Raw genomic sequence first — 27730 nt, 5'->3', positions numbered from 1 at the left:
TTGGAAGAAAGGAAATTTATGAAAGGAAGAAAGGAAATTTATGAAAGGAAGAAATTCTTCCGAATTTCAATGGTAAAATTAAGTTTTTTGGTTGGAGTAGGTCATGAAATATCAAGATCTGCAAAATCCCGACGTATTTGATCCAGTTAGCATACTTTCTCTTATATAGAATAATACTGTATAGCTAAGCAGTATAACTGGAAAAACTAAAACTGCTATAGTTTGGAAAATAAAAGAAAAAAATAACTGGTATTTAATTGTCAAAATAAGCGTACTAGTTATAAAATATTTTCTTTGTAAACGGCTTTTGAACATTGTTTCTCTGCTACAGATTTTACTCGAAAAAAACATAAATACTCGTAATTGTAGTGTACATGAATATCGAATAGTTTTTTGTTGTTGTAATTTTTGTTACATAAGTATTTGTTACGTAATTATTTTGTTATATCAAACATAATTACACGGGCTCTAGAAACATTATCTGTTCAAGTATATAAATGAAATAGCTACTAATCACTATTTTTACATTTACTAAATGACTAGGAAAATGCAATTAAGTATACATATTACGAAAAGGGTTATTAGTAAAAGTAATTGAAATTATTTTATAAACTATGACTATGGGGTTAAATTAAAAAGAAGTTGAAAAGGAGTAAGTGAGACAGGAACAGCTGGAAATTAGAAAGTCAATAGGGATATTCCCTTTAGGTAGTAAGCAACCTCTAACAAAGGATACTTCCTTATTCACCTTTAAGAGAGAGGAAAAAAGGCTAACCGATTTTTCAAAACCAACGGATCACGTTCCGATAGATATATATATTTATTCCAACAATATTCAGAATAATATTTTGGAAATTACGCTTAAAAACACTTCTAACAGGTTTAACAAAACTGTGAGTGATTAGTTTATTTAATAATTCAAAAACTTCGATGAGATTTTCCTTTAATAATTTTAATTTTCTACCTGTAAATGGTGAAAAACAAATAAGGGCAGATTCCATAACTATATATTTTTCCATAAAATGTGAAATTCATCTAAGATAGTAATTTAAACACCTGTAGAATCAAGGACTTTCTTTCATTAATCTCTAAAACGAAAGAAACAAAGTATTCAAATGTTCGTGGATACTTTTACAATGTTGAATGGAAACTAAAAATTTGGTAAGAATGCTTAAAGATATTTTGCGAAACAGAATTTCGGATTTTACTTTTAAACCGTTTTAAAGAGCGAGAACCTTGATAGACTTTTCATATTTCCAGTTCACATTCCTAAGTACTGGATATATTGATGGATATGAAATATTTTCATCAGCTTGAGAGGATAAAGATATATAAATAAGAAGCCTAAATATTTACTATTTGCCCGTGCGAAGGACGGACTCTTCAGTTAGTTGCATTACATACATGAATAAGTAATATTTCAGGTTTTATAAAACTTGGATGAACAGAAAAAAAACATAGGCTGAACTATTATTAAATTATCGTCTAGTTGTATTTAACTGCACAGTTGTAAAAATGTATGGCTTCCTTTTGTTTATCTATGAACTGTTAGTATAAAAATAATTACTAGAAGAGTGATAAAAGAAAATTCTTATTTTTACTAGTAGGATTTTACAAACGACGAAAAGCTCAATTACGGTCAATTTTTTTTCTAAATCATGCCGACATACAGTTTTATGAAAATGGGTAATAAATAATTTTTAATATAAAAGAAAAAAAAAAGAAGACCATGTAAATTCTGATAAAGGGTATGTCTACAACAGAAGTAGTTGTAGGGGCTTCAGGGCTTCACGAACAATAAATCATATTTTTTTCAACATGATGTATTGTCAGTGCTTAGGGTAAAAGTGGTGAGCTGCAAATTTAAGCACAAAAATAAGCATTTAAGAATTAACTTGTGTAAAAAGTCTTACTTGAAAAAAATAATACTAGAATTTTGAATTAAATGTTAAGTACATAAAGATGCCCAATTAGATACACTATTGCTTATAGGCAAACAAATCAGTATTGCCAATAAATGATATAGTATCTCATTTTTAGGGAATTACCAGCAACAAGAATTTATACATTTTTCAACGGTTTCAAATCAAAGTCCTGAGAAACTCATCTTCATTCAATTTCATCATATTCGAAGATCTTTATAAGGATTTAAATATGCATTCACACAAAATTCAGGTGATGCCGATCGAACTAATCGTACGACTGTTTGGTGACAACTTCTGAATTTCATAAACATTAACGAAGTTATTATTCACTGTATGGTAACAGTTGATTTATATTAATCATATTTCTACTTATGAGGATAAAATTTCGGTATCGAGCTACAAACAACTTTATTGAAATGCATTAAGAACCATTGCACATACTAAAGCCATTTCAGGTGTACATTAGCATCCTCTGTAATAATTGATATATATTTCTTTGGGGACAGTGAGGGAATGCTGTTACCATAATGTTAGAACGATATATCCAAATTATCAAAGAATCTTTGTCAAGTTAGCTAGGGAGAAATCGGAAATCAATCCAGATAAAATTTAAGCAGGATAAGGTAATCAGTTACACCGTACGGCGATCAATGAATGCGGTTAAACTATTGTTTCCAGACCATATTATCTTAGAAATAACGCTATTTCTTAGAATATCACGCGAGTTCGACGGATCTCACCGTAGGAGTTTTTGACATGTTATTTGAAAACTATTTTGTGATCATCACCTACAAAAATTTAATAAAATAAAAAAAAAATATCATGTAATGTTTAATTTAAAATCCCGGTGAATTTACAAGTAGAAATGGTGATCCCTTTCAGAATTTATGTTTAAATCTTAAAATTCTAAAAATACGTTTAAAGTACAATATGCTCTTAAATGTAGAATTAAAATACAGTTGTGTCCTCATCATGCTTAAATGTTTTATATATATAACAAACCAACATACTTGGCATTTATAGACCTAGAAAAGGCATTCGATAACGTAGACTGGAATAAAATATTCAGCATTTTAAATAAATTAGGGTTCAAGAGATAGAAAAACGATTGGACATTTACAGGAACCAAACAGCAACAGTAATAATTGAAGAATATAAGAAAGAAGCCGTAATAAGAAAGGGAGTCCGACAAGGATGTTCCCTATCCCCGTTACTTTTTAATCTTTACATAGAACTAGCAGTTAATGATGTTAAAGAACAATTTAGATAACAGTACAAGAGTACGGAAGTAGTGTAAAAATGCCGGTTCTGGGACAAGCGTCATCAATGACGTCATCAAAAAAAATCAATGACGTCATCACCCCGCCCCCCGCCCCCTCTGACGTCATCAAAAAAAAAAAAAAAAAAAAAAAAAAAAAAAAAAAAAAAAGACCTTTGACCCGAAAAAAAAAAAAAAAAAAATCAAAAAAAAAAAAATTTCAAAAAAAAAAAAAAATCAATGACGTCATCAAAAAAAAAAAAAATGTGCTTACTTCGGCATAAAAAAATGTACACGTGCTTGCTGACTTTGCATTAACCTTGTTTACTAGTTTGAAAGTCAACCGATAATGCATTTGCGTCAATTGGTGATAGCATTGTTATTTTCAAAGTTATCTCAATGATAATGATAGCCGATACATATAAATACCCGCCAAAAATTTAACGGATTCATACTACGTTTTGCTGTTACTGTTACGTTTTGCTGCTACTATTATATTATCATCTTTATCATCTTTATTTAAAGAGGTAAGTGAAATAATATTTAAATGTAAAATTATTCGCTTAAATATAATTCTATTTCATATTTATTTAATAATTATTTTTCCAGCCAATATTTAAATGTAAAATAATTCTGTTCCAGTTTATGTATTTAAAATCAATTCTTGTACATCTAGTTCATAAAATTAAAATAAATAGTAATGCAACTGTTTTCTTTGCAGATTAAATAAAATTAATACTCTTGTTACTGTTACGTTTTGCTGCTACTATTATATTATCATCTTTATCATCTTTATTTAAAGAGGTAAGTGAAATAATATTTAAATGTAAAATTATTCGCTTAAATATAATTCTATTTCATATTTATTTAATAATTATTTTTCCAGCCAATATTTAAATGTAAAATAATTCTGTTCCAGTTTATGTATTTAAAATCAATTCTTGTACATCTAGTTCACAAAATTAAAATAAATAGTAATGCAACTGTTTTCTTTGCAGATTAATTAAAATTAAATAATTCAAAACATATTGGTGCTAAGATTGGAAAACTGGCGTTTTGTATTGGATTATATCAATATTTTCGTCACCTTTATAAAACAGTAAGTTTTTTCTTAGAAGTAATATATTATTACATATTTTTTTATTATTTTTCTTATAAGTTATATATTATTACATATTTTTCGTTATTTTTGTTAGAGTACAATGAAAATATTTCTTTGTAGATGTCCGAAGAAATGTTTCCAGTAAATGATGCGCAATTAGAACAGGTTGTTTATGATGTTTTACAAGAAGATGATGAATTAGAGGGAACTCCTAATCAGCGGCTGCAGTTATTAATACCGCGAAGGTTGGTGTATGGGGAAGTCGACGACCAACAACATCATCCTTTATTAGATGACGGCAACGATAACCTCATAGCAGAGGCTGCTGCTGATGTTGAAAATAATGAAAGTGAAGAAAGCACAGTAGTAACAACATCATTCATCCTCGAAAACCGTGTTAGATTTACAAAGGCAAATATTATTTTTTTATTTGATAAAAAGAAATATATTTTTAGTTTTACAGAGAAACTAATAGGTCTTTCTTTCAATTTCAGTTTCATAATGAACAAGAGGCTTATTTTGGACTTAGGCGTTGTCTAAATGCAAAAGAAGAAGGAGAATATAAAATGAAAATAAATATTGAAAATATACCGATGAAAGAGGTAATCAACTGTGGAGTAATGATTTGTTCAACAAAAAATTCTTTATTAATAAAAGGTGGAGGATTTATGCACAAAATAAAAAATGGTTCTGTTCTACATAAAATGTTAAATAAAGGTTTTGCAAAATCGCAAAGGAAACCTGATAAAAATAGTTTTCCTATTAGACTTAGTGAAACAATTGCTTTAAACGATCGAGAAGCAATAACATGCCAATTTTGTAAAATAAATGTAATTAAATTTATTACTATTCCATGTGCACATCCAATATGTTTTAGATGTAAGTTATTATATTTTAAAAAAGTACCTGTCGAATGTAATTTATGTAATACTTTAATTATAGCATTGAATAAATGTTTCTAAGCTTAATTTAAATTGATTTATTATATTTTCCTTTTTGCAGTCGAATGAATCAGCGATTATAGAAGAAGGAGAATATATTATTTATCCATTTTCCAATAATATATCTAATATATTATTATGTATTGTGAAACATGAAGAAAATGAATTTGACGAAACCCAGGAGGGGGATATTGAAATAAATTCTTTATCAGAAGATGAGATAAAAGAAAAATATATTTGTCAAATTTGCTTTAGTAATTTAATAAAAGTAACTTTTTTTTTGTGTGGTCATTCCGTCTGCAAATTATGTAATGATCGTCTCGAAAGTAAACCTATAGTCGATGAAAAAAAATGTCCTTTCTGTAGAAGCCCAATACAATTAGTAATTGAAACAAAAGGTGGAAAAATAGTTTAAATAAAAAATTGAAATGACTGAAGCTATTACATGCTAGTTTTGTTTTAGTATTAAATAATTGTTTTTAATTCTTATGTTAGTTTAAGTAACACTTTAATTTTAGTATTTAATAAATGTCTTTAACGTTATAGTATATTATATTTCCTTTTTGCAACCAAATGAATCAGTTGTTGTAGAAGAAGTAATCAACAGTCATAGAAGAAGAATATAATTATTCATTCGTGAAAAAGGTATGTTAATAATTTATTGAAAGGAATTTTTTAATTTTTTGTTCCTAATATTTTCTGTTTCTAATATTTTTTTGTTTCTGTTTAAGATTGATGTCGCAGTTGCAAAAAGAGATTCTTAAGAGCTACTGTGAGAGGCTGAACATATTTAAAAAAGAACTAGAAGAAATTGAATTTGATATAAGACTATATGCTGTCAAAAGTGGAATCAGAAAAATAAATCTAGGAGATGTTTGTCCCGTTTGCGGCGCTCAGCAAAAGGATAAACACACTCCCATTCAGAATTATTAAAGAATGTGGATTAAATCGCTTCGATAATGATGGAATCGTTTCATGTAAGGAATGTAATTGGACTATAACCTCTGAAACTAATTTATTTCATTGTGGAATTGCACATAAAACATATGATGAAACTTGTAGTGTTGCTGAAGAATTATTCAATTGTTGTTTATTTTTTAAAGATAGCATAGTTTGTATTGACCTGATGATGAGTACTTTTAGTAATTGGCCAAGGCTTTTTCCAAAGGTTGAATTATTGTTGGAAGCAGGATTTTATTTCACCGGCGTGATGGATTCTGTGGCATGTATCGAATGTGGTCTTGAAATTTTGAGTGGTTGGATAATGATAACCCGTTTAAGGAGCATCAAAAAGTTTCATATAATTGCAAAATGGTGAAAAATAAAATGAAAGGTGTGTTGTATTTTAGTAAACATTTTTATAAGTTTATCAGTAATATATAAGTATTTGTATAATTATTTTCTATTTGTTTGTTCTAGGTTAATTGCTGACGGAGTGTTGTGGAGAAATAATGGGTTCGTCTTCATCTGAAGAATATTTATCAATGATGGGAGAGAGTTCTTCCGACGAGACAGCTTGCGAATCTGAATCTGATATCACAAGCGATTCATGGATAATAGGATTTGTACCGGGAGGTCGAATAAAATCGATAAATCATTTAATAAATATTTTGAAGAAAACTTTCCCTTTATCAAGATTAGAAGTAATAAAGAAAGGAAAATATTTCGGTAATAAAACAGAAGTAGTAAAAATGAAAATACCGACAGTTATTGAATATGAATTTTTGCGAAACAAATTAATTGAGTGGGAATTTTATCTCGTTTATTATTTGTAAAATAATATGTTATCAAAACCAATGAATAAATAGATTTATAAATTGAAAAGAATTTTATTATTTTATCCTTATTTTTCACCTTAAATATATAAGTTAAAAACATCCAATTTAAATTTAGTTTATAATAAAATGATGAGTGTTAAACAAGGGATAGCAAGAGAGTTTCACAAGCAAGCTCGCAGAAATTTTTTGACAAGGTCTGTTGAACTTAAGGGTATAGACGATTTGTACCAAGCAGACTTAGTAGAGATGATACAATACTCAAGATTTAATAGGGGATATAAATATATTCTCACAATTATAAATTGTTTTTCAAAATTTGCTTTTGCTTTTCCATTGAAGAGTAAAAACGCAGATGAAGTTGTAATGGTCCTTAAACCCATATTTCATAAACATAAAATGAAGCATTTTCAAACCGATGATGGAAAAGAATGGTTTAATTCAAAATTGAGATCGTTATTACTAAAATTCAATATAAATCATTATTCAACTTTTTCCGATAAAAAGGCATCAATAGTGGAGCGGTTCAATAGAACTCTCAAGACTAATATGTGGCGTAAATTTACCGAACAGGGTGATTACCGATGGGTAAGTATATTGGATGAAATAATTGAAAAATATAACAATAGGGTGCATAGAACTACTGGTTTTAAACCTAAAGATGTTTCTTATAAAAACGAACGCGAAGTGTTGTTAAATATATTAAAGGTTGCAAAAAAACGTCATCAGCATACGACCACGATTAAATTTAATGTTGGTGATCAGGTAAGGATAAGTAAGTATAAAAAGATATTTGCGAAAGGATATCTTCCGAATTGGACTAATGAAGTTTTTACAATTTTCAAGATAAAACAAACACAACCTATAACGTACATTCTTAAAGATGGGAAAGGGGAAGTGTTAAAAGGAAGTTTCTATACGGAAGAACTTAGTAAAACCAAGTACGGCAACGTTTATTTGGTTGAAAAAGTATTAAAAAAACGCGGTGATAAATTATTAGTTCGCTGGTTGGGATTTGATAAGAAGGAGGACTCGTGGATAGATAAAAAGGATTTAATAAAATAAATTACACTTATGTAATTTATTCAGTAGCAGAGATGGATGCTGAAGAACAAGATCGGAAGCTAACAGTAATTAATTTTGACCGTTTAATAGGTGAGGTATCTGATTTAAATTCTATAAAAAGACATAGTCCTCTTCTTCCAGATAATATCAGATGCTTGGTTGTAGGTCCTTCAAATTCTGGTAAGACGAATGCAGTTTTCAATCTTTTATTTGACCCTAGCGGGTTAAGGTTCAGTAACATATATGTTTTTTTCTAAATCATTGTACCAGCCTAAATACTTATTTTTAAAAAGTTTGTTGACTGATGTTGAAGGGATAGGTTACTATCCTTATAGTGATAACGATGTTATTGTGGCACCGGAAGAAACGGAACCGAATTCTATAATGATATTCGATGATGTAATATGCGAAAAACAAAATAACATAACAAAATATTTTACTATGGGACGGCATAATAACATTGATGTGTTTTATATGAGTCAAACATATAGTAAAATTCCTAAACAATTGGTCCGAGACAATGCGAATTTTCTCATGGTGTTTCGACAGGATGAAAGAAACCTGAGACATATATATCATGATCATGTTACACCGGATATATCATTTGAAAAGTTTAAAGAAATATGTAATGAGGCTTGGAACCGGATAAAAAATGGATTTTTAGTAATTGATAAGGAGAGAGATTTTGATAAAGGACGGTACAGATTTAATTTTGACATCTTTATCGGAAAGCCTGAAAAAAGCATACAAAAACGCGAAAGAGAGCTTGAAAAGAGCCTGAAAAAGCCTAAAAAAGCCTAAAAAAGCCTACAGGCTAGCGTGCACGCTTATGAAAAAGCCTAAAAAAGCCTACAGGCTAACGTGCGCGCTTATGAAAAAGCCTAAAAAAGCCTACAGGCTAACGTGCGCGCTTATGAAAAAGCCTAAAAAAGCCTACAGGCTAACGTGCGCGCTTATGAAAAAGCCTAAAAAAGCCTACAGGCTAACGTGCGCGCTTATGAAAAAGCCTAAAAAAGCCTACAGGCTAACGTGCGCGCTTATGAAAATGCCTAAAAAAGCCTACAGGCTAACGTGCGCGCTTATGAAAAAGCCTAAAAAAGCCTACAGGCTAACGTGCGCGCTTATGAAAAAGCCTAAAAAAGCCTACAGGCTAACGTGCGCGCTTATGAAAAAGCCTAAAAAAGCCTACAAGCTAACGTGCGCGCTTATGAAAAAGCCTAAAAAAGCCTACAGGCTAACGTGCGCGCTTATGAAAAAGCCTAAAAAAGCCTACAGGCTAACGTGCGCGCTTATGAAAAAGCCTAAAAAAGCCTACAGGCTAACGTGCGCGCTTATGAAAAAGCCTAAAAAAGCCTACAGGCTAACGTGCGCGCTTATGAATCAACTTTAAATACTTCAACATACTTAAAGAAAGATAGTGAGTGCATGCAGTCAGATTAAACATAAATGTCTACTATGGAGGATCGTGAGCGTGTCACCGCGGAGATCGCGGAGATCCGCAGGAGTATTAAAAGAAAACATGGCGAATTGGTAAGAGGAAGATTCGAGTCCGATTTAAGACTTCAACAAGATTTCAAACCGCTTACTGAACCTCTGATTAAGATAGCAGAACAGTTCGGTTCTGAAGAGAGAGAAATGGGAAAACGGATAAAAAAAGAAATAGATTCAAAAGAACGTTCACTACCGAAAATCTCAGCTGAAGAGTTGCGTGAAAAAGAGGAGCGAGATTACCGAGATTTTGAAAAGAGGTTTGATATGGGTTCTATATTCGATCAATTAACTGAAGAAGATAGGATGAAACATAGTAAACGTTCTTTAGCAAATGATGAACCAGAATCTGAAATAAAAAGGTCGACTGCAAAATTACATAATAAGATGGATACTTCTAGTCCATTTCCTTTTCAGCTAGCTCAACCATCTGATAGGGTAGATGATGAAATGACCGGTATGAGACGTCGACAAAAGGCTAAAAGATTTCTTTCTTATTCGGCTCACCATCGAGCTGAAAAAGCCGAAGAAACCGAACAGTCACCTAGGATCGAACAAGAAGAGACTTATGAATCTCAACCCAGCATAGTACAAATGTTGAATACACCCGAAGGGAAAATGCAAATGAGCATGTCTCTCAAGACAAGCATGCGAGAAGGGTTAGCGCAGGAATTTATGCTTGACGCCATCAGAGATGTAGAAAACAACATGGATAACGTTTACGGTGTTCATTTTGAAGGAAACGAACTGAAGATTGGAGATTCATTAATCGATTTCGATAAGGAAAGTAACATCCTGATAAGAGAAGTGAAGTATCCTGCAAGCCGAGGTTTGTTCGAATTACTTTTCTGGAAAAAACCGAAGTTATTCACTGAAGAAGATTTGGAAGAATATAGGAAAATTTTAATCGCAACAAATGCGCACAGAAGAAATAATTCCGCTCTGGAACGGGTAAAGACTAATTCGGGATTTAAGTATGTGGAAGTAATAAGCAAGCTTTTTCCACCGTTCACCTCGAAAAAACGAGGTGAAGGTTTAGTACCATCTGCAATGACTTTGAATGAAAACCATAAAGTCGATTACGTTTATTTTGATGATCCTAACGAAATCTGTGAGAGGCTAAAACTATTGATCGCGTCAAAAAAGGCAGGTAATACCGCACATGATAATGAAATTGTATCGATAGTCGAGGAATTAAAAGAACGAGGACTAATAAAAGGAGAAGGCGCACTGTAAGCAAGTCATTTGAGATCATGCCAGTCAACAGGTTAGGACAGACAGAATTTGGTTCAAGAATCCCGTTTGGGATTACTGAAGAGGGTGATATCGACGCCCGCGAAAAAAAGATTTGCAATCTAGCATCAGCGGAATATTATGATGATGCTGTTAACATGGACGATTGCATATATTTAATCGAGCAATATGCCTCTGATCACGATTTTTTAGCGTGTGAAGAACAAACACATTTTAAAGTGGTAGATTTCAAAGGAGCTCGTGCCAAAAACGCCGCTCATCCAGATGATGAAAACGATTTGGTGACCATGAGATATGTACGGTTCCTTATTCAACAGAAATTCGATGAGATCATCGCTAAAATAGAAAATATGATAGGAAAAGAAATAGAAAATCCTTTAAGAAGTAAAAATACTAATGACCCCATTGTTCGTCAGCGATTAGAGGAAAGTATTTCTCGATTGAAAAGCGAGGTTCAGAAAGATGCGGTAACTCAAACTGAAAAAGAATCTGATTTAAATACGGATGCATTGACCGAAGACTTTTAGTTGGGGATAAAATGAAGAGCACGAACAAGTGTAACGTTAGTTGTAAAACAGGAAACGGATTGATAAGTTCGATCGAAAGTCTACCGGGTAAAACTTTCGGTATTGCACGTAACGTAGTAGGAACAGTTCTCAATCGGGCTGTAGATCTTCTTCCTTTCGAGGCTCACATACCCGGTTACCAATATTGCGGACCCGGAACAAAACTAAAACAAAGATTGGAAAGAGGCGATCTTGGTATAAATCCACTCGATAAAGCTTGTAAGGCGCATGATATAGCGTATAGTATCTACAACGATTCTCGGCGAAGAGCACAAGCTGATAAAGAGTTAGCGGAAAGAGCTTGGCAAAGGGTATCCGCGCCCGATTCCAGCATTGCAGAGAAGGCTGCTGCGTGGGCTGTAACAAACGCTATGAAAATAAAGAGTAAATTCGGCGGAAGATTGAAGAAAGCTTCAGTCAGAGGTGTGCGAAAAAAAACTATAAGAAAAAAGGGGAAAGGTGCTTATCTTGAACCGTACCGATCTAAAACCGGATGCGGCGTAAAAAAACGCCGGTCTGCAGGTCGCAGTCGTCGTCGTCGTCGTCGTCAAGGCAGAAAAAAGCATTAAATTTACTACGCAAACTCCCCATTCATCCTTTATCAGATGTGGAGTTAATACGGTTTGCGCGAAAAATTAATTTACCCCACTTCAGAGGTGTTTTCATGCGCGATACTTTACCAGCTAGAATAAATAAATTCGAATCGGGAATAGTGAACTTGGACAGTGTCCTCAATCCGGGTACGCATTGGGTTTGTTATAAAAAACGTAACGCGAACGTGTTTTATTTTGACAGTTACGGTAATTTACAGCCACCTAAAGAGCTAGTCCAATATCTTAAATCCAACAAAGAGAAAGTCAACATCCAGTATAATTTAGACCGCAGGCAGGATTTTAATTCAGTTGTTTGCGGGCATCTATGTTTAAAGTTTCTGATATGTTCTGCCTAAACGGAAAATCTTCTATACTGTCTGCAGATTTTTTCCCTCCGATAGAACTCGGCGATGCCGCGTGGGAAATCGGCCTGATTGATTTTATGTCATATAATAACATTCAAAATGTAGAAAAAGAAAAAAATAATATGTTTTATTACGGTTACCATGGCAGTAAATCGATAAAGCTTCCGCCGGGGATGTATGAGATTGATGATTTGAAAATTAAATTGAAACATGGGATGGGCAACTGCGATGAATCGAACGCGACTGACAATGATAAAGGTAAACAACGAAATCGCAATAAAAATGATGCAAAATGTTTGATTAAAATCTTAATCGAACCTACGACGATGCACTCGCGTTTATTTTGTACTGAAATAGTAGATTTTACAAAACCACATTCTATCCGTACTCTTTTGGGATTTGATGAAATGGTCCTACCAGCAAACTTCTGGCATACATCTCAGAAACCTGTTAGTATTTCATCTGTAAATGCAATACGTATAAGTTGTAACATCGCCCGCGGTTCATTTGTAGGCGGAGAAGAAGGTCATATCATTCACGAATTCTATCCCAGAGTTGGACGGGGATATAAGATAATTGAAGTACCGCACAGTGTCATTTATCTTCCGGTCAACACCAAGTCTATACGGAATATAACTGTGCACGTTTATAATCAAAATTCAGAACTGATAAGTTTCGGTGGTGAAGAAGTGACGGTGAGACTGCATTTAAGACGAAGAAACGATGGTGCTGATTTTTGTTGATAAAGCAGAATATAAATTCCCTCCTATAGTCCCGTTAACGACTAGTCAACCTGCGAAGCTTAAACGGCTAACACGAGAAAACGTACGATTTTTGGAATCTTTAGGTTTTAAAGTATTACAACAATGAGCGGACAGATAATAGACGTTGATACTGCGAACGCGGTATTTGATGAAAGCATTACGGGTAAAGAATTTCATACTCACTATCCTTATGCATCAACTACATTTAATAATAGTGATGAAATAAGAATTCCTGTCCAGCAACAGGATGTATACACGCTTCCGTGCGAAAGTTATTTACTCATCAACGGAACGTATAGTGATGCTAATGGAGTTTCAGATTCAACACTAAAACTATGCAACAATTTTGGCGCGTTTCTTTTCGATGAAATTCGTTATGAAATTGCAGGACAGGAGGTGGATAGGGTGAGAAATGTGGGGATAACTTCAACGATGAAAAATGCTCTATCACTGAGAAACTTCGAAAAAGATTCAATTTTTATGCATGGTTGGTCATCGGACGGTGTTGAAGATATACAACCGGTCAACGGTGTATATATCGATGGTGAATCGGCAAAGTTTAAGGTATTACTTCCGCTGAAGATGCTCTTGGGCTTTTTTGAAGATTATAATAAGATACTGCTAAACGTTAAACAGGAACTTATTCTGCTTCGGGCTTCCACTAATAATAATGCTGTTGTCGTTCCAGCTGGAAAAACATTTACCTTCACAATAACGAAAATTAGTTGGAAAATACCATATGTTAACGTATCGGATGAAAAACGGTTATCACTTCTTAGACTGGTAGATAAGGATGAACCGATTTTGATGATGTTCCGAAAGTGGAACTTGTACGAATACCCAACTCTACCTATCAGTAAAGATGTAATTTGGACAGTTAAAACAACAACGCAGGTGGAAAAACCTCATTATGTTATCATTGGATTTCAAACATCAAGAAAAGGAGACGCAACAAAAAGAGCTTCGAATTTTGATACCATTTCACTTAATAACATACGCTTGTATCTGAATTCAGTATATTATCCTTATGAACACATTCAAGGAGATAGCATTATATTATACGAAATGTTTAAGAGTTTCTATAGATCTTATTATAACAGGAATTCAGCGGCTGCGTTAATTACCCCATCCAAGTACTATGCTATGCCATTAATCTTTATAGATTGTTCAAAACAAAACGATACTTTGAAAACTGGCGCGGTCGATATTAAAATCGAGATACAAACTTCTACCAACATTCCCGACAACACAACAGCCTATTGTTTGATGATAAGTGATTGCATAATGCAATATTCTCCTTTAACTGGCACAGTCAAAAACGTTTCCTAACCAGTTTAGTCTGTTAGTCGGTAAAGTCAACATGTCTGTCTTTATATCAGACTTTACTTTTTTTCGTTTACCCAACGCTGATGTCTACATTAAAGAATTAGTTTTAATTTCTTTGGATGGGCTCCGATTCGAGCAATATCTATTCAAGCCACCTTTTGACTACTATGATATTTCATCTCAAACTACAAGAGTTGCAATACAAAACTTTCAGAAACAAATCGGATTCAATTGGAATTCGGGTTTTATTGAACACTTGAGGTTATCAACCATTTTTGAAAATTTAGCACCAATGTGTACTATATATGTAAAGTGCAAAGAAAAGAAAAAAGTGTTAGAACAAATACTAAACAATAAACGGAATATAATAAAAGACCTTGACGGTTACGATTGTCCTCCGATCGATTTATTCGGTTCTTCAATAAATAAAGTATGCCCTTTTGGTGAAAAACATAATTGCGCTATGAAAAAGGCTATATGGTTACACATGTGGTGGAGTGAACAAAGTAAATTTTATTATATGTTGGAAACGGTGGGAAATGCTATAGAAAAAGCAAAAGAGTGTTATTTAAACAGTCCCGGATGTAACGTTCTACGTCACCTTCCTAAGCAGGTTATTATCGACCTTTACGGAAGGTATGTTCCGCCTAAAATTTATGAGGATCTACCCAACTACATGCAACAAGATCCAGACATCAAGATTCATCAACTGTTTCCTGAAGATGAAAAAGACTGGAGTGAAGAATAATAAATTTTAATTTGAAATAAAAATGTATTTAAAATTTAACATCAAATAAAATATGTATTTGTATTTTGATTATTAAAGAACAATAAATAACTTAAAAAAGAAATAGTTGTTTTTATTTTAGGTTTAATTATCCCTTCTCCTCTAAACAATAAGATTTTGGAATGTATTTAAATGAAATGTTCCATTTGTTACGTTCAGTCTTTAAAACAGTGCAATAAGATGATTATCATATACTTCATAACGTTTTTTATCACAACAATTTCTATAAATGCAGATGAATTTGATTCTAATAAATTTCTATTGGACTATGGATATCTCAAAGGAGATAATGCAAGCTTAATTGATGAAAAAGCAGTAAAAGATGCCGTAAAACTGTTTCAAGAATCTTTTCATCTTCCGGTTAATGGGGAGTTAAATAGTAAGACCATCGCTCTCATGCGTGAGCCTCGATGCGGTGTACCAGATATTTTACCGTATGTAGTTTCAAGAATCATATGGAGAAAACCAGAACTGAAATGGCACTACCAACGAGCAACGGCTGAAAAGATGAAATTAGCTAACATAGCTTTTGATGAATGGGCAAAGCACACATCGTTAAGTTTCAAACATGATTATTACGGATATGATATCCTAATTTCTGACAAATATGGTATCCACACATGTGCCAAAAACGATAAAGTTCGATGCTCGAGCAAATTTGATGGACCTGGAGGTGTTTTGGCGCATGCGTTTTCTCCTAACACTGCTAACACACCCATAGAAATTCACATTGATGAAGAGGAGAATTGGAATTTTGATCCTGAAGGTAAAGAGGAAAAAGACAAAACCAACCTTCTGAGCACGTTGATGCATGAGATTGGTCACGCCTTGGGTGTTCGCCATTCTTTCAATAAAGATGCTCTCATGTACCCTTTACTAAACAAACGTTCAAATTTAAGCGAAGACGATATATTAGCCATTCAGTCGCTTTACGGCAGTAAAGCGATGACAACTACTGCTAAACCTGTTCAAACGACTAAATCTACTACTGTTCCTAAGTCTTCAGAGGTTATTACCGACGTGTGCGCAATAAAAGAAGATGATGAGAATAAAATTCATTACTTGCTAGTAAATGGTAAAGTTTATGTAATATTCAAAAAACAGTTATGGATAATAAATATTGCGAACAGCAGTAAATATGATAGCAAAAATTATTATAGACCACTTGAAATTACTGAACGATTAAAGTTTCTTTCTTTAGATACATTCAAAGGAATAGATGCGATGTACCAGAGACCGAACGGAGAAATAGTATTAATTGAAAATCATAAATTGTTTATGTTCAATCTTAATACTCAACAGTTGGTCATAGGCTATCCTAGGAATGTATGTTCACACTTTAACATCGGTCATCCTTGTACGATTAATGGTATCGTAAATACATATACTGGAAAAACTTATGTGATTTATAATGAAGATTTTGTGGGGGAGATAAATGAATGTTCATTCACTGTTGCTCGAACAGATCTTGTATCCAATCTGTTTCCTGGAATACCGGCAGATATAGATGGGGTTACTCGTTTTAACAACGGACTACTTTATTTTTTTAAGAATGGAAATTATTATGAGTATAATGAATTCTTCCAAAAAGTAATCAGATTTGGAACTAAAGATCATGAGCTTTTTGGTTTGCTATGTTACAGTAACAATATCTTAAAACAGTTCACTGAATTTATCAGTAAATTTCATGTTTATCCTAAAAAAGAAGTTTAAAAGGAATTGTGTGAATTTAGGATAAAGAAAGAATTATGGATAAGTTCATGTAAAAATTATATTTTTGATTGAAATTTGTAATCAAATTTTATTTAATAAATTAATTCAGAAAAATGTATTGTAACTTATTTTAATAAAAATAACTACCTTTTATCCTTTTTATAATTAGTTTTTAATGATAAAAAAGGTTGAAATAAAATAAAAACTGAAATAAACTTTGAAAAATTATTTATTTTTACAAAACATTTACTTTTGACTATAAAAAAATGCTGGATACATTTTATTAAATATAATAAAATACTAAATACATCTTTATTTAATATAATAAAATAATACATACATTAATTTAATTGAAACAATAAATATTTATTTAAAATATTAAATACATTTTAATTGATTATAATAAAATAAAACATACATTAATTTAATTGAATATAATAAAATAATAAATATATTTTAATTGAATATATTAAAATACTAAATACATTTTATATTGATTATAATAAAATAAAACATACATTAATTTAATTAAAACAATAAATATTTATTTAAAATATTATTGATAAAATTACCAATTTTTACTATATAATATAGAATTATATTGTTTACTAAATAAATAACTAAACCATTTATTCGATCTTTCTGTAAGAAAGTGAATCTTTACGGAATTGTTATGTTTTTTATTAATTAAAATTGATACAATGTTATTGAGAGTTTCTGTTGTTAAAACAGAAAATATATAATTTTCTTCTTCATCATCAATATTTAAATTTTTAGTCAAATGAACACAAAGATAGTTATCAACCATTTCTTTAACTGAAAGATATGTAAGTGAGAAAAAATTATTTAGTAAACAATAATAACATATATTCGGATCGATTACATTCTTATAATTAAACCTGCTGTATACATTAACTTTAAAATCTAATTCATTTTCGTCTAGTATTAAAAATAAATGCCTTAATTCATCTGTAACCTCTATTAAGCCACTAGTTATTGCTTGAACCACACTTAATGTTGAACATGCTACTAATGAAAGCGGTTTGGTTACTCTAATGCTATAATAACAAGATTTTTTGTACATTTTTAACTGAAAAGAAAAAACAAAATTGAAAATAATTTAATGATTAAATAAACGTTTAAGTTCTAAAGGAATATCAACATGCCCCCAAGGTAAAGTTAATATGTTATTAACTGCAACACGTTTATCATCATAACTGCTTAATGCTAATTTGTTTACTGTCACAGTTTCAACTAAGTGTTTTTTTGATCGAATCAGTTTCATTTGAACATAAAGGTCTTTGCTATCGTCACTTGCTTTCAATAAACAGTTTCTGTAATGGTTGATATTTAATTTGTTTTTTACTACATTCTTTTTTATTCCTTTAGCTTTTTTCGTAATCCCCTTTGTAGTTGTAAAAGTATATAATTTTGCTCTTAATCCGATAAATTCTTTTATAGGAATGCCGTTACATTCATCCTTAAATTTACCTAAAACTTTTTTATTTTTAATTGAAAAAAGAGGATGTGAAACAGGAAAATCAGACGTATCAAAATACTCAATAAAACTTTCATCTTGTAAATCTTGGTAAAAATCATCAGTCTCTATTTCATAAAAAAAGCTATCGGTATCCATATAAAGAAGATTAATCTTAGATCTATATTTTTTCTGATTCTGTTAATATTAAAACAATATGTTCACTAGCATTCTGCAACGCTAACCATACATCCGAACATACATCATTATCATTTTTATAATAATACGTTAAAAGATTACATGCAAATGCATTTTCAATTAGAGTAAACTCTCCCATACGCTGAACTGCTTCCAACCTAACTCTTTTATATTTATTGTCCATTTTCCTGTTTCAATCCTGCGAAAAAAATTTAAACAAAAAAGTTAATCAAGTAAACATTTAATTTTGTTGCTGTATAGGACTTACCTTTGCAACTGGTCTAACTACTTTTTTATACCCGTTTTCAGTTTTTAAATTATCACATGCTAGCGAAATAATATCATTAATTAATTCGAAGCGTTCATCATTTTCATTAATAACCATCTCCAATTTAGTTTTTACTCTTTTGTATCTATCCTTAAACGATAACCCTTCAATGTCATCTGTCTCAAACAACTCTAGCCTCACCAAATATTTACCTTTTTTTGCTGGTGTCCATGCTAAAAATTGTTTGTCATTTAATTTTATCTCAATTGATTGTGAATAAGTAAATGGTTCACGTTGCGGGATGGCCTCTTCGTTAAAAACGTCTTCAATTGTCCTTTTTCTATTACAAACCTTCATGTAATTCCAGATTTCATCTACATCAGATTTTAAAAATTGTGGCTTATCTGAATCACTCAATCCTTTCGCCCCTACAAGAATCTCACTACAGGGTAATGTTTTATGTAACACATCTAAAATACCCATTTGGTTATCATCATATGCGTGAGGTAACATTACCCTAGTTCTGAGTCCTTGTATATAAATTTTTAAAATCTGAAATATAGATTTTATTTTTATTGATGGATGCGCCATAACTTTCTCTTCAGCCCTACGTAATGCTTCTTGCCAGAGGGTGATAGAAATCAAACCATACGAATAAAATAGAATAATAATATCAATTAATGTTATTGAAAGTTCATCCGGTTCCATATTAATCAACCCACCAGCTGAAGAATGTTGTAAACCGGATGGACCCGGTCTAGCTTCATTTTCTGCAGGTTCGACAGCCTCCATACCTCGTAAGATGTTTGAAATTTCACCGTTGTTAACTAATTGTACTTCTTCTTCCTCATCAGATATAATAATTCTTCTTGCTCGACTCATCTGTTTAAAAATGAATTCATTATTTAACGTTTTTAAAATAAAATTTCGTATATTTTTCGAATTTATAATTTGTTCAACCTCATCAATAAGTAACTTAAAAATATTTTTCGAAGAAATACAAAAACTAAGAGAAATGCAAACAGATACTGCAGCAAGTTCGCTAGGTAAAATATTATCAAAATCAACGCATATCAATTCATTTATAATAGCATGTGATAAATACATAATATTTCTTATACTGTACTGATTTATGATCTTACTCCTAATCACAATTTGAAGTATAAAACTATGTGGAGTAACAATTGCAATTTTCCATTGTAAACATTTCAAAATTTTTATCTCATAATTAAAAATATCATTTTTATTATATAATCCAGAAGTTAAACTAATTAAATCACTTACTAAAAAATAATTATACGCTTCAATATATTTTGAACTAATAAATAAACACACACAAGCTATTAACTTTAGTTCCGCACTTTCAATTTTTTCTTTTGATAAAAACTCATTTAAATAAATAATAGCATTTGTAGCTACACTAAAATATGAATCGTTTTTTAAACAAAGATCTCTTATCCAATTTTTAATATTAATTATACTTTCTATGTTTAAATTCTGATTAATGTTCAAATTAATTTTTGTAGTAAATGGTGATTGCTTTTTAATTAAACTTAAAAATACTCTATCCGATGTTAAATTTTCATCACACAATGCTATTACTTCATCTTGGAATGATTCTAAACAAAATAACATTTCTGAAAACATAAATTTATATTAAATGAATTAATTATTGAATTACTAAATTAGAATTTTTTTAAAAATATACAATCCCATCCCAACCCTCACCATGTAGTGGATGATATATTGTTGTAAATGGTATCGGGTTTTCTGTTATTATTACTACTGCAGTAGGAACTTCTATTCCCTCTTCATCATCAGAATCTATTGTCTCACCTACTACATCTACAAAATAGTCGGGAAACAATTGCTGGCAAACATCAAATAAGTCTCCTACTGCTAAAGATTCAAATGGAACTATACACCATTTAGTTTTACATTCATGTCCAATATTTTCACAATCACTACATACGTCGCTTTCATCAACCTCTTCTTCACTTTCATCAATCTCTTCATCAATGTCAAACATATTTTTAACAAAAAATTCATTTTTTTGTAAACACATTTTTAAAAACTATTTTATATTTATCTCTTTAAATGAAGATAACAAAGTAATTTTATTTAATCTGTAAAAAAAACAGTTGCATTACTATTTATTTTAATTTTGTGAACTAGATGTACAAGAATTGATTTTAAATACATAAACTGGAACAGAATTATTTTACATTTAAATATTGGCTGGAAAAATAATTATTAAATAAATATGAAATAGAATTATATTTAAGCGAATAATTTTACATTTAAATATTATTTCACTTACCTCTTTAAATAAAGATGATAAAGATGATAATATAATAGTAGCAGCAAAACGTAACAGTAACAAGAGTATTAATTTTATTTAATCTGCAAAGAAAACAGTTGCATTACTATTTATTTTAATTTTGTGAACTAGATGTACAAGAATTGATTTTAAATACATGAACTGGAACAGAATTATTTTACATTTAAATATTGGCTGGAAAAAAATTATTAAATAAATATGAAATAGAATTATATTTAAGCGAATAATTTTACATTTAAATATTATTTCACTTACCTCTTTAAATAAAGATGATAAAGATGATAATATAATAGTAGCAGCAAAACGTAACAGTAACAAGAGTATTAATTTTATTTAATCTGCAAAGAAAACAGTTGCATTACTATTTATTTTAATTTTATGAACTAGATGTACAAGAATTGATTTTAAATACATAAACTGGAACAGAATTATTTTACATTTAAATATTGGCTGGAAAAATAATTATTAAATAAATATGAAATAGAATTATATTTAAGCGAATAATTTTACATTTAAATATTATTTCACATACCTCTTTAAATAAAGATGATAAAGATGATAATATAATAGTAGCAGCAAAACGTAACAGTAACAAGAGTATTAATTTTATTTAATCTGCAAAGAAAACAGTTGCATTACTATTTATTTTAATTTTATGAACTAGATGTACAAGAATTGATTTTAAATACATAAACTGGAACAGAATTATTTTACATTTAAATATTGGCTGGAAAAATAATTATCAAATAAATATGAAATAGAATTATATTTAAGCGAATAATTTTACATTTAAATATTATTTCACATACCTCTTTAAATAAAGATGATAAAGATGATAATATAATAGTAGCAGCAAAACGTAACAGTAACAAGAGTATTAATTTTATTTAATCTGCAAAGAAAACAGTTGCATTACTATTTATTTTAATTTTATGAACTAGATGTACAAGAATTGATTTTAAATACATAAACTGGAACAGAATTATTTTACATTTAAATATTGGCTGGAAAAATAATTATTAAATAAATATGAAATAGAATTATATTTAAGCGAATAATTTTACATTTAAATATTATTTCACTTACCTCTTTAAATAAAGATGATAAAGATGATAATATAATAGTAGCAGCAAAACGTAACAGTAACAGCAAAACGTAGTATGAATCCGTTAAATTTTTGGCGGGTATTTATATGTATCGGCTATCATTATCATTGAGATAACTTTGAAAATAACAATGCTATCACCAATTGACGCAAATGCATTATCGGTTGACTTTCAAACTAGTAAACAAGGTTAATGCAAAGTCAGCAAGCACGTGTAAATTTTTTTATGCCGAAGTAAGCACATTTTTTTTTTTTTTTTTTTTTTTTTTTTTTTTTTGATGACGTCAGAGGGGGGGGATTTTTTTTTTTTTCGGGTCAAAGGTCAATTTTTTTTTTTTTTTTTCGGGTCAAAGGTCAATTTTTTTTTTTGATGACGTCAGAGGGGGCGGGGGGCGGGGTGATGACGTCATTGATTTTTTGATGACGTCATTGATGACGCTTGTCCCAGAACCGGCATTTTTACACTACTTACGGAGTAACAGTACAAGGTGAAAATATAAAGATACTACGATTTGCTGATGATATATTAATTCTAGCCGAGAGTAAAAAGGATTTAGAAGAAACAATGAACGGCATGGATGAAGTCCTACGCAAGAAATACCGCATGAAAATAAACAACAACAAAACGAAAGTAATGAAATGTAGTAGAAATAATGAAGATGGACCACTGAATGTGAAAATAGGAAGAGAAAAGATTATGAAGGTAAAAGAATTTTGTTATTTGGGAAGTAGAATTACTATAGATGGACGAAGCAGGATCGACATATGGTGTCGTAAAATGGTCTTTTTATTAGCTCACTCAGTATTTTCTCTTCCCTAGTATACTACATGATATTATGTAACACAATTTATCTAAGATACTCGATAAACTTTCAAATTAACTGACCTTAAATCTGCTGTGTAATATTCATGAAGAAAGAAGAAAGATTAGGATCACGTAGATAATTTTAAGATATTTTTACTTCCTTCTACGAAGTAAAGGAAGTATTGTAATCGCGAAAAATTTCGGTTCTCAGATTTCAACGGAAATCTGCATTTTGACCATCCCTGAATCCATTTTGACTAGTTTCGGCGTGACATCTGTACGAACGTACGTATATATCTTGTATAACTCAAAAATGATTAGCCGTAGGATGTTGAAATTTTGTATTTAGAACTGTTGTAACTTCTAGTTGTGTACCTCCCCTTTTGATTGCAATCGACTGGACCAAAAGTGTCCAAAAAAGCTCAAAATCCAAAACGTTTGGATTTTTCCTTAACTGCAGTAATAAGCCCTATTGAGAGCTTTTCAACGATATATCGTAAATGGTATTTATTTTCATAGGCTCCAGAGGTATAGACAAATAAAATTTTAATTAATGAAAATTTTGATCTTACAAGGGAAAGGCACATCGATTCAAACATTTTTTTTAAATTGAAATATATTGATTTATTAATAATAATTATTAACCTCCGACTGTAAAAAAAGTTTTACGATAAATAATAATTCAATAATAACAATAAAAAAAAAATAAAAAATATCAGAAGGAAAATCTTATCTACTTTTCATTTTTTTTAAATGTGTATACATAATTTAATAGGCGTACAAGGAAGTCATATTTTCAGGATTGAATCAGGATTGTCCACATCAAATTTTTACTTCTCTGCCGTTATTACTTTCTATTGGCTTGTTTTTGCGTAATGATACATAGTAAATAAAAATATCTTTAAATTGCCTTCGTGGCCGTGCAATTTTTTATCTAAAACTTCTATGCATATTTCTATTTGCAAACCATTCTTCCTATCAGAAAACAACCTATGAAAGTACAAAGAAAGTCTCATAGATTTGTAAATGAAACATCTTCAACGAAATACAAAAAAAATAAATCAGAGTTCAATACCGCTGGTTGTTAGAAAAAAAGTTACGTACTGTTCAAACTGAAAGCTTTTTTCTCATTCAGCCGCTTAAAATTTTAATTGCATTAATATTATATGTATATACAATATACAGAACAAAAGTTAAGAACTTAGTGTGAGGATTGGCAACGAGAAAATTGAGGTGGTTGAAGATTTTGCGTTTCTTGGCTCAAAAATCTGCCAAAAGCAGATTTGTGAGCCTGATTTGAGAGATGATTGAGCAATGGCATACTCTTTCAATGAATGAGTATATTATATTATATATATACTCATTGAATGAGTATATGGCATAATCTTTCAATGGCATACCTGAAATGAAAAAAAAAATCTAGCAATTGGTAGGGCTGCCATGATTGGGATGAACAAAATATGGAAAAGCAATGACATCAGCTTGCAGATTGACCAGGATAATTGTCTTTTCTATCGCATCCTACGGTTGTGAAACATGGACCATCAAGAAGGCTGACAGGAAAAGGATTGACATTCTTGAGATCTGGTGTTGGCACCGGGTGCTAAGAATCCCGTGGACAGCCAAAATAACAAAGAAATCTAAGATAAAATCCAAGTTAATCTTTTCTTAGAAAGCTAGGTGCTGAAGCTGTTATTATCATACTTAGGTCACGACATGAACAAAATAATTTCTTGGAAACGACATCTTATTAGAAAATACGGAAAAAGAAGACGACTGGGCCGACCAAGAATCCGTTGGCTGGATAATATCAAAGAAACAGCCAACAGGAGTGTGGCGGAGCTGAAGGAAGCTGTCTATTAAACGGTTAAGAAGAAGAATAAGAAGACGACCTATAAAATACATCTTTTTATTTTTATACATTTTTTCGAAATATGCTCTTTCAACGAAAATCAATTTTGATACCCTTTTTTTTTTAAAAATTAAGCAATTTTTGTTTTCTCTCCTCGGGTAAAATTCTACCGGTGGCTAATTGTTATCTTCAAATATCCACTTTAATTTGCGAATCTAAGACAAATCGTTTATATTAATTTCAAGAAAATCGGTTCGGTTTTTCTAGAGTAAAGAGAACAGACAATGAGTTGATTTGGAAGTCTAGAGTTCCAGCGTTCAAGTCCTAGTAAAGGCAGTTACTTTTATACGGATTTAAATAATAGATCATGGATACCGGTGTTTTTTGGTGGTTGGGTTTCAACTAACCACACATCTCAGGAACGGTCGAACTGAAACTGTACAAGACTTCACTTCATTTACACTCATACATATTATCCTCATTCATCCTCTGAAGTAATACTTGAACGGTAATTCCCGGAGGCTAAACAAGAAAAAGAAAGAGTACAGAGAACAAATTAATATACAAAGCTAAAACATGTTACTTGACAATCATGTGTTTGTATGACTATTCAAGAGAAGCCGTGGACTAAAAAGTGATTTTCAATATCATCATGTTAAATATACTACAATCGTATAAAAAAAAAATGTCTATAGAATATAATCTAGGATAGTTTTCCTTAATATTATGTAATCTCAATTAATCTTAAACAGGAAAGATTAGAGGTTAGTGGTAAATGTATATATGCAAAAGCTACTTAACTGTGAGAAAAGATAATAAAATAATAATTAGGATTGAAAAAGTGTTTTCGAAATTGCTCTTAAAATAATAAAATCATTTATATTTATTATCAGATTTTATAATGTCACTTCAATACAAGGTTTCTTTTCAAAATTTAAGCAAGATTCTATCGTAATACATGAACCTTTAATGTGGCAACTCTTCAAAACCCTCCCAAAAGTACTTAAAAACAAGTGTCGCTTATCCCAATTTTTTATTCCTTTACGATGCTACGGGTATACGTACCCGTCACATACACTGATGTCATATTTCTTCCTCTTAAACTTGGCAATAACCTTTTGTAATAATTTTATATCACTTTCTTCCAATTCTCTTTTTAGTTTACTTTTAATATACGCCTTCCTTCTCCATATAAGTTGGTAAGTATTTAAATATGTAATCGATTTTTTTTCATATATAAAAAAAAAGTAATTTTATAAAATTAAAAAAATGGAGAACCTTTAGCTGCATGATAAAAATTGTTATTTTTTTATAATAAGAATATTTCATCTAGACCAAGTTTTTCTGATTTTTTAAATTAATTTAAATGCTCTTCATAATCATTACGTTATTTTATAAATAATTTACGCCAAAAGCAGTTGCTGACATTATCAATACACAACAAGGACTTTTTATGAAAAAAAAAACGGGATATTTTTTACAATGTTTGAGTTTACCGGAAGGCTTTCATCAAAAAACAAGGAAGTTCTCAATTCGACTCGTACAGAGACTTATTTTTTATATTCACTCTTTATTCTCTCGTAATTTTTTTTTTTACCTTCTCCCCCGAGCCGGATCCTGTATTTAAGTATTACACAGCCCGGGGGAGTGTCCTTTACTCTAACGACACTCCACGCAACAGGCCGGCTATGCCGTCTCTGGGTCCCACACCGGGAGCCGGGACTCGGTCTTTATGCCAATGCCTCTAACGGGGACAACCCGAGTAGGGCATCCACACCGGGACTCGTTTTTCTTCGCTCGGGGTGCGAAAGTCCCCGTGCCTCATCACTACTGTCCACTCGTGCAAGCACGTGCGAACGGCAGCTCTGCAGAGAGCTATCGCTCATCCCCGAGTCCTCTGATCGTTCTCCTGAAAAACCTTCACCACGAACCCTATCAAAACCCTTGGAGCTTCGCAACATAGTGGCGATGATTTTCTCCACGCTGAGCGGTCCGGTTATCGCCGAGAAGCTAGGTGGTATTCATCCCACTGCGAGTACCAGAACACCATGTGTTCCTGGCTATCTGGGTCGCCACAGTAAGGGCAGTAGGAGTCATCCGCCCTCCTCCTACTACACAGGTAGGCGCGGAAGACCCCATGGCCGGACAGGAATTGCGTGAGCCGGTAGTTCAGCTCACCAAACCTCCGACCAGTCCACGGCTTTATGTCCGACATAAGGCGGTGCATCCACCTATCCTTGGTGGACGCATCTCACCTAGCTTGCCAATCTTGAAACAGGGCCGCCGCATGTATGTCCCCCTTGGGCACTCCCAGGTAACCCAACACTCGAGCCTCTGCCAGCTGCTGAAGAGGTGCTGCCCCATGATCACCAGCACCGCTTCTGTCGACACCGAGGCATATGCTGATGACACTTTGGGGACCATGCGACAGCGTCGCATGGTCCCCAAAGTGAAGTAAAAACAAATCAAAATTTAAACAAACAATTATTTGCGCACAACAAGATAAAAAAACTTTCTCAATCCTTTAAATTTTGAAGTTTTTTGAAATTGTCTTCATATCTCTAAAAAAACGTATAAAGCTTAACTTGGCACGGACTTTAAATTGAGATTTGAGTAATAATCTTTTGGTTAAAGAAATGAACCATTACAAATCTTTATAATCAATTTCATTACATTTCCTTCTACATCTAATTTCATTACATTTCCTTCTACATCTAATTTCATTACATTTCCTTCTACATCTAATTTCATTACAAAATATT

General features: G+C 31.5%; 2 protein-coding genes across 2 annotated transcripts in view; one reads left to right on the top strand and one right to left on the bottom strand.

Moving 5' to 3' along the window:
* Positions 1–27730, bottom strand: part of Trax (Translin associated factor X) — a 639975-nt gene that overhangs the window by 127207 nt on the left and 485038 nt on the right. The window lies entirely within an intron of this gene.
* On the top strand, positions 4232–5174 carry LOC142324449 (uncharacterized). The gene is made up of 2 exons (XM_075365278.1): positions 4232–4282; positions 4406–5174. Exon 2 carries the CDS (start codon positions 4406–4408, stop codon positions 4823–4825), a length of 420 nt encoding a protein of 139 aa, XP_075221393.1. The 5' UTR covers positions 4232–4282; the 3' UTR covers positions 4826–5174.

This window comes from Lycorma delicatula, chromosome 5, assembly GCF_047948215.1.
Source record: "Lycorma delicatula isolate Av1 chromosome 5, ASM4794821v1, whole genome shotgun sequence".
Classification (NCBI taxonomy): domain Eukaryota; kingdom Metazoa; phylum Arthropoda; class Insecta; order Hemiptera; family Fulgoridae; genus Lycorma; species Lycorma delicatula.
Note: the sequence above shows the minus strand (reverse complement) of the source record. Positions and strands in the feature narration are given on the sequence as shown.

Bases quoted from the DNA above. Each gene is read 5' to 3' on its own strand.
- LOC142324449 (XM_075365278.1), top strand. From the start codon at position 4,406: ATGTCCGAAGAAATGTTTCCAGTAAATGATGCGCAATTAGAACAGGTT.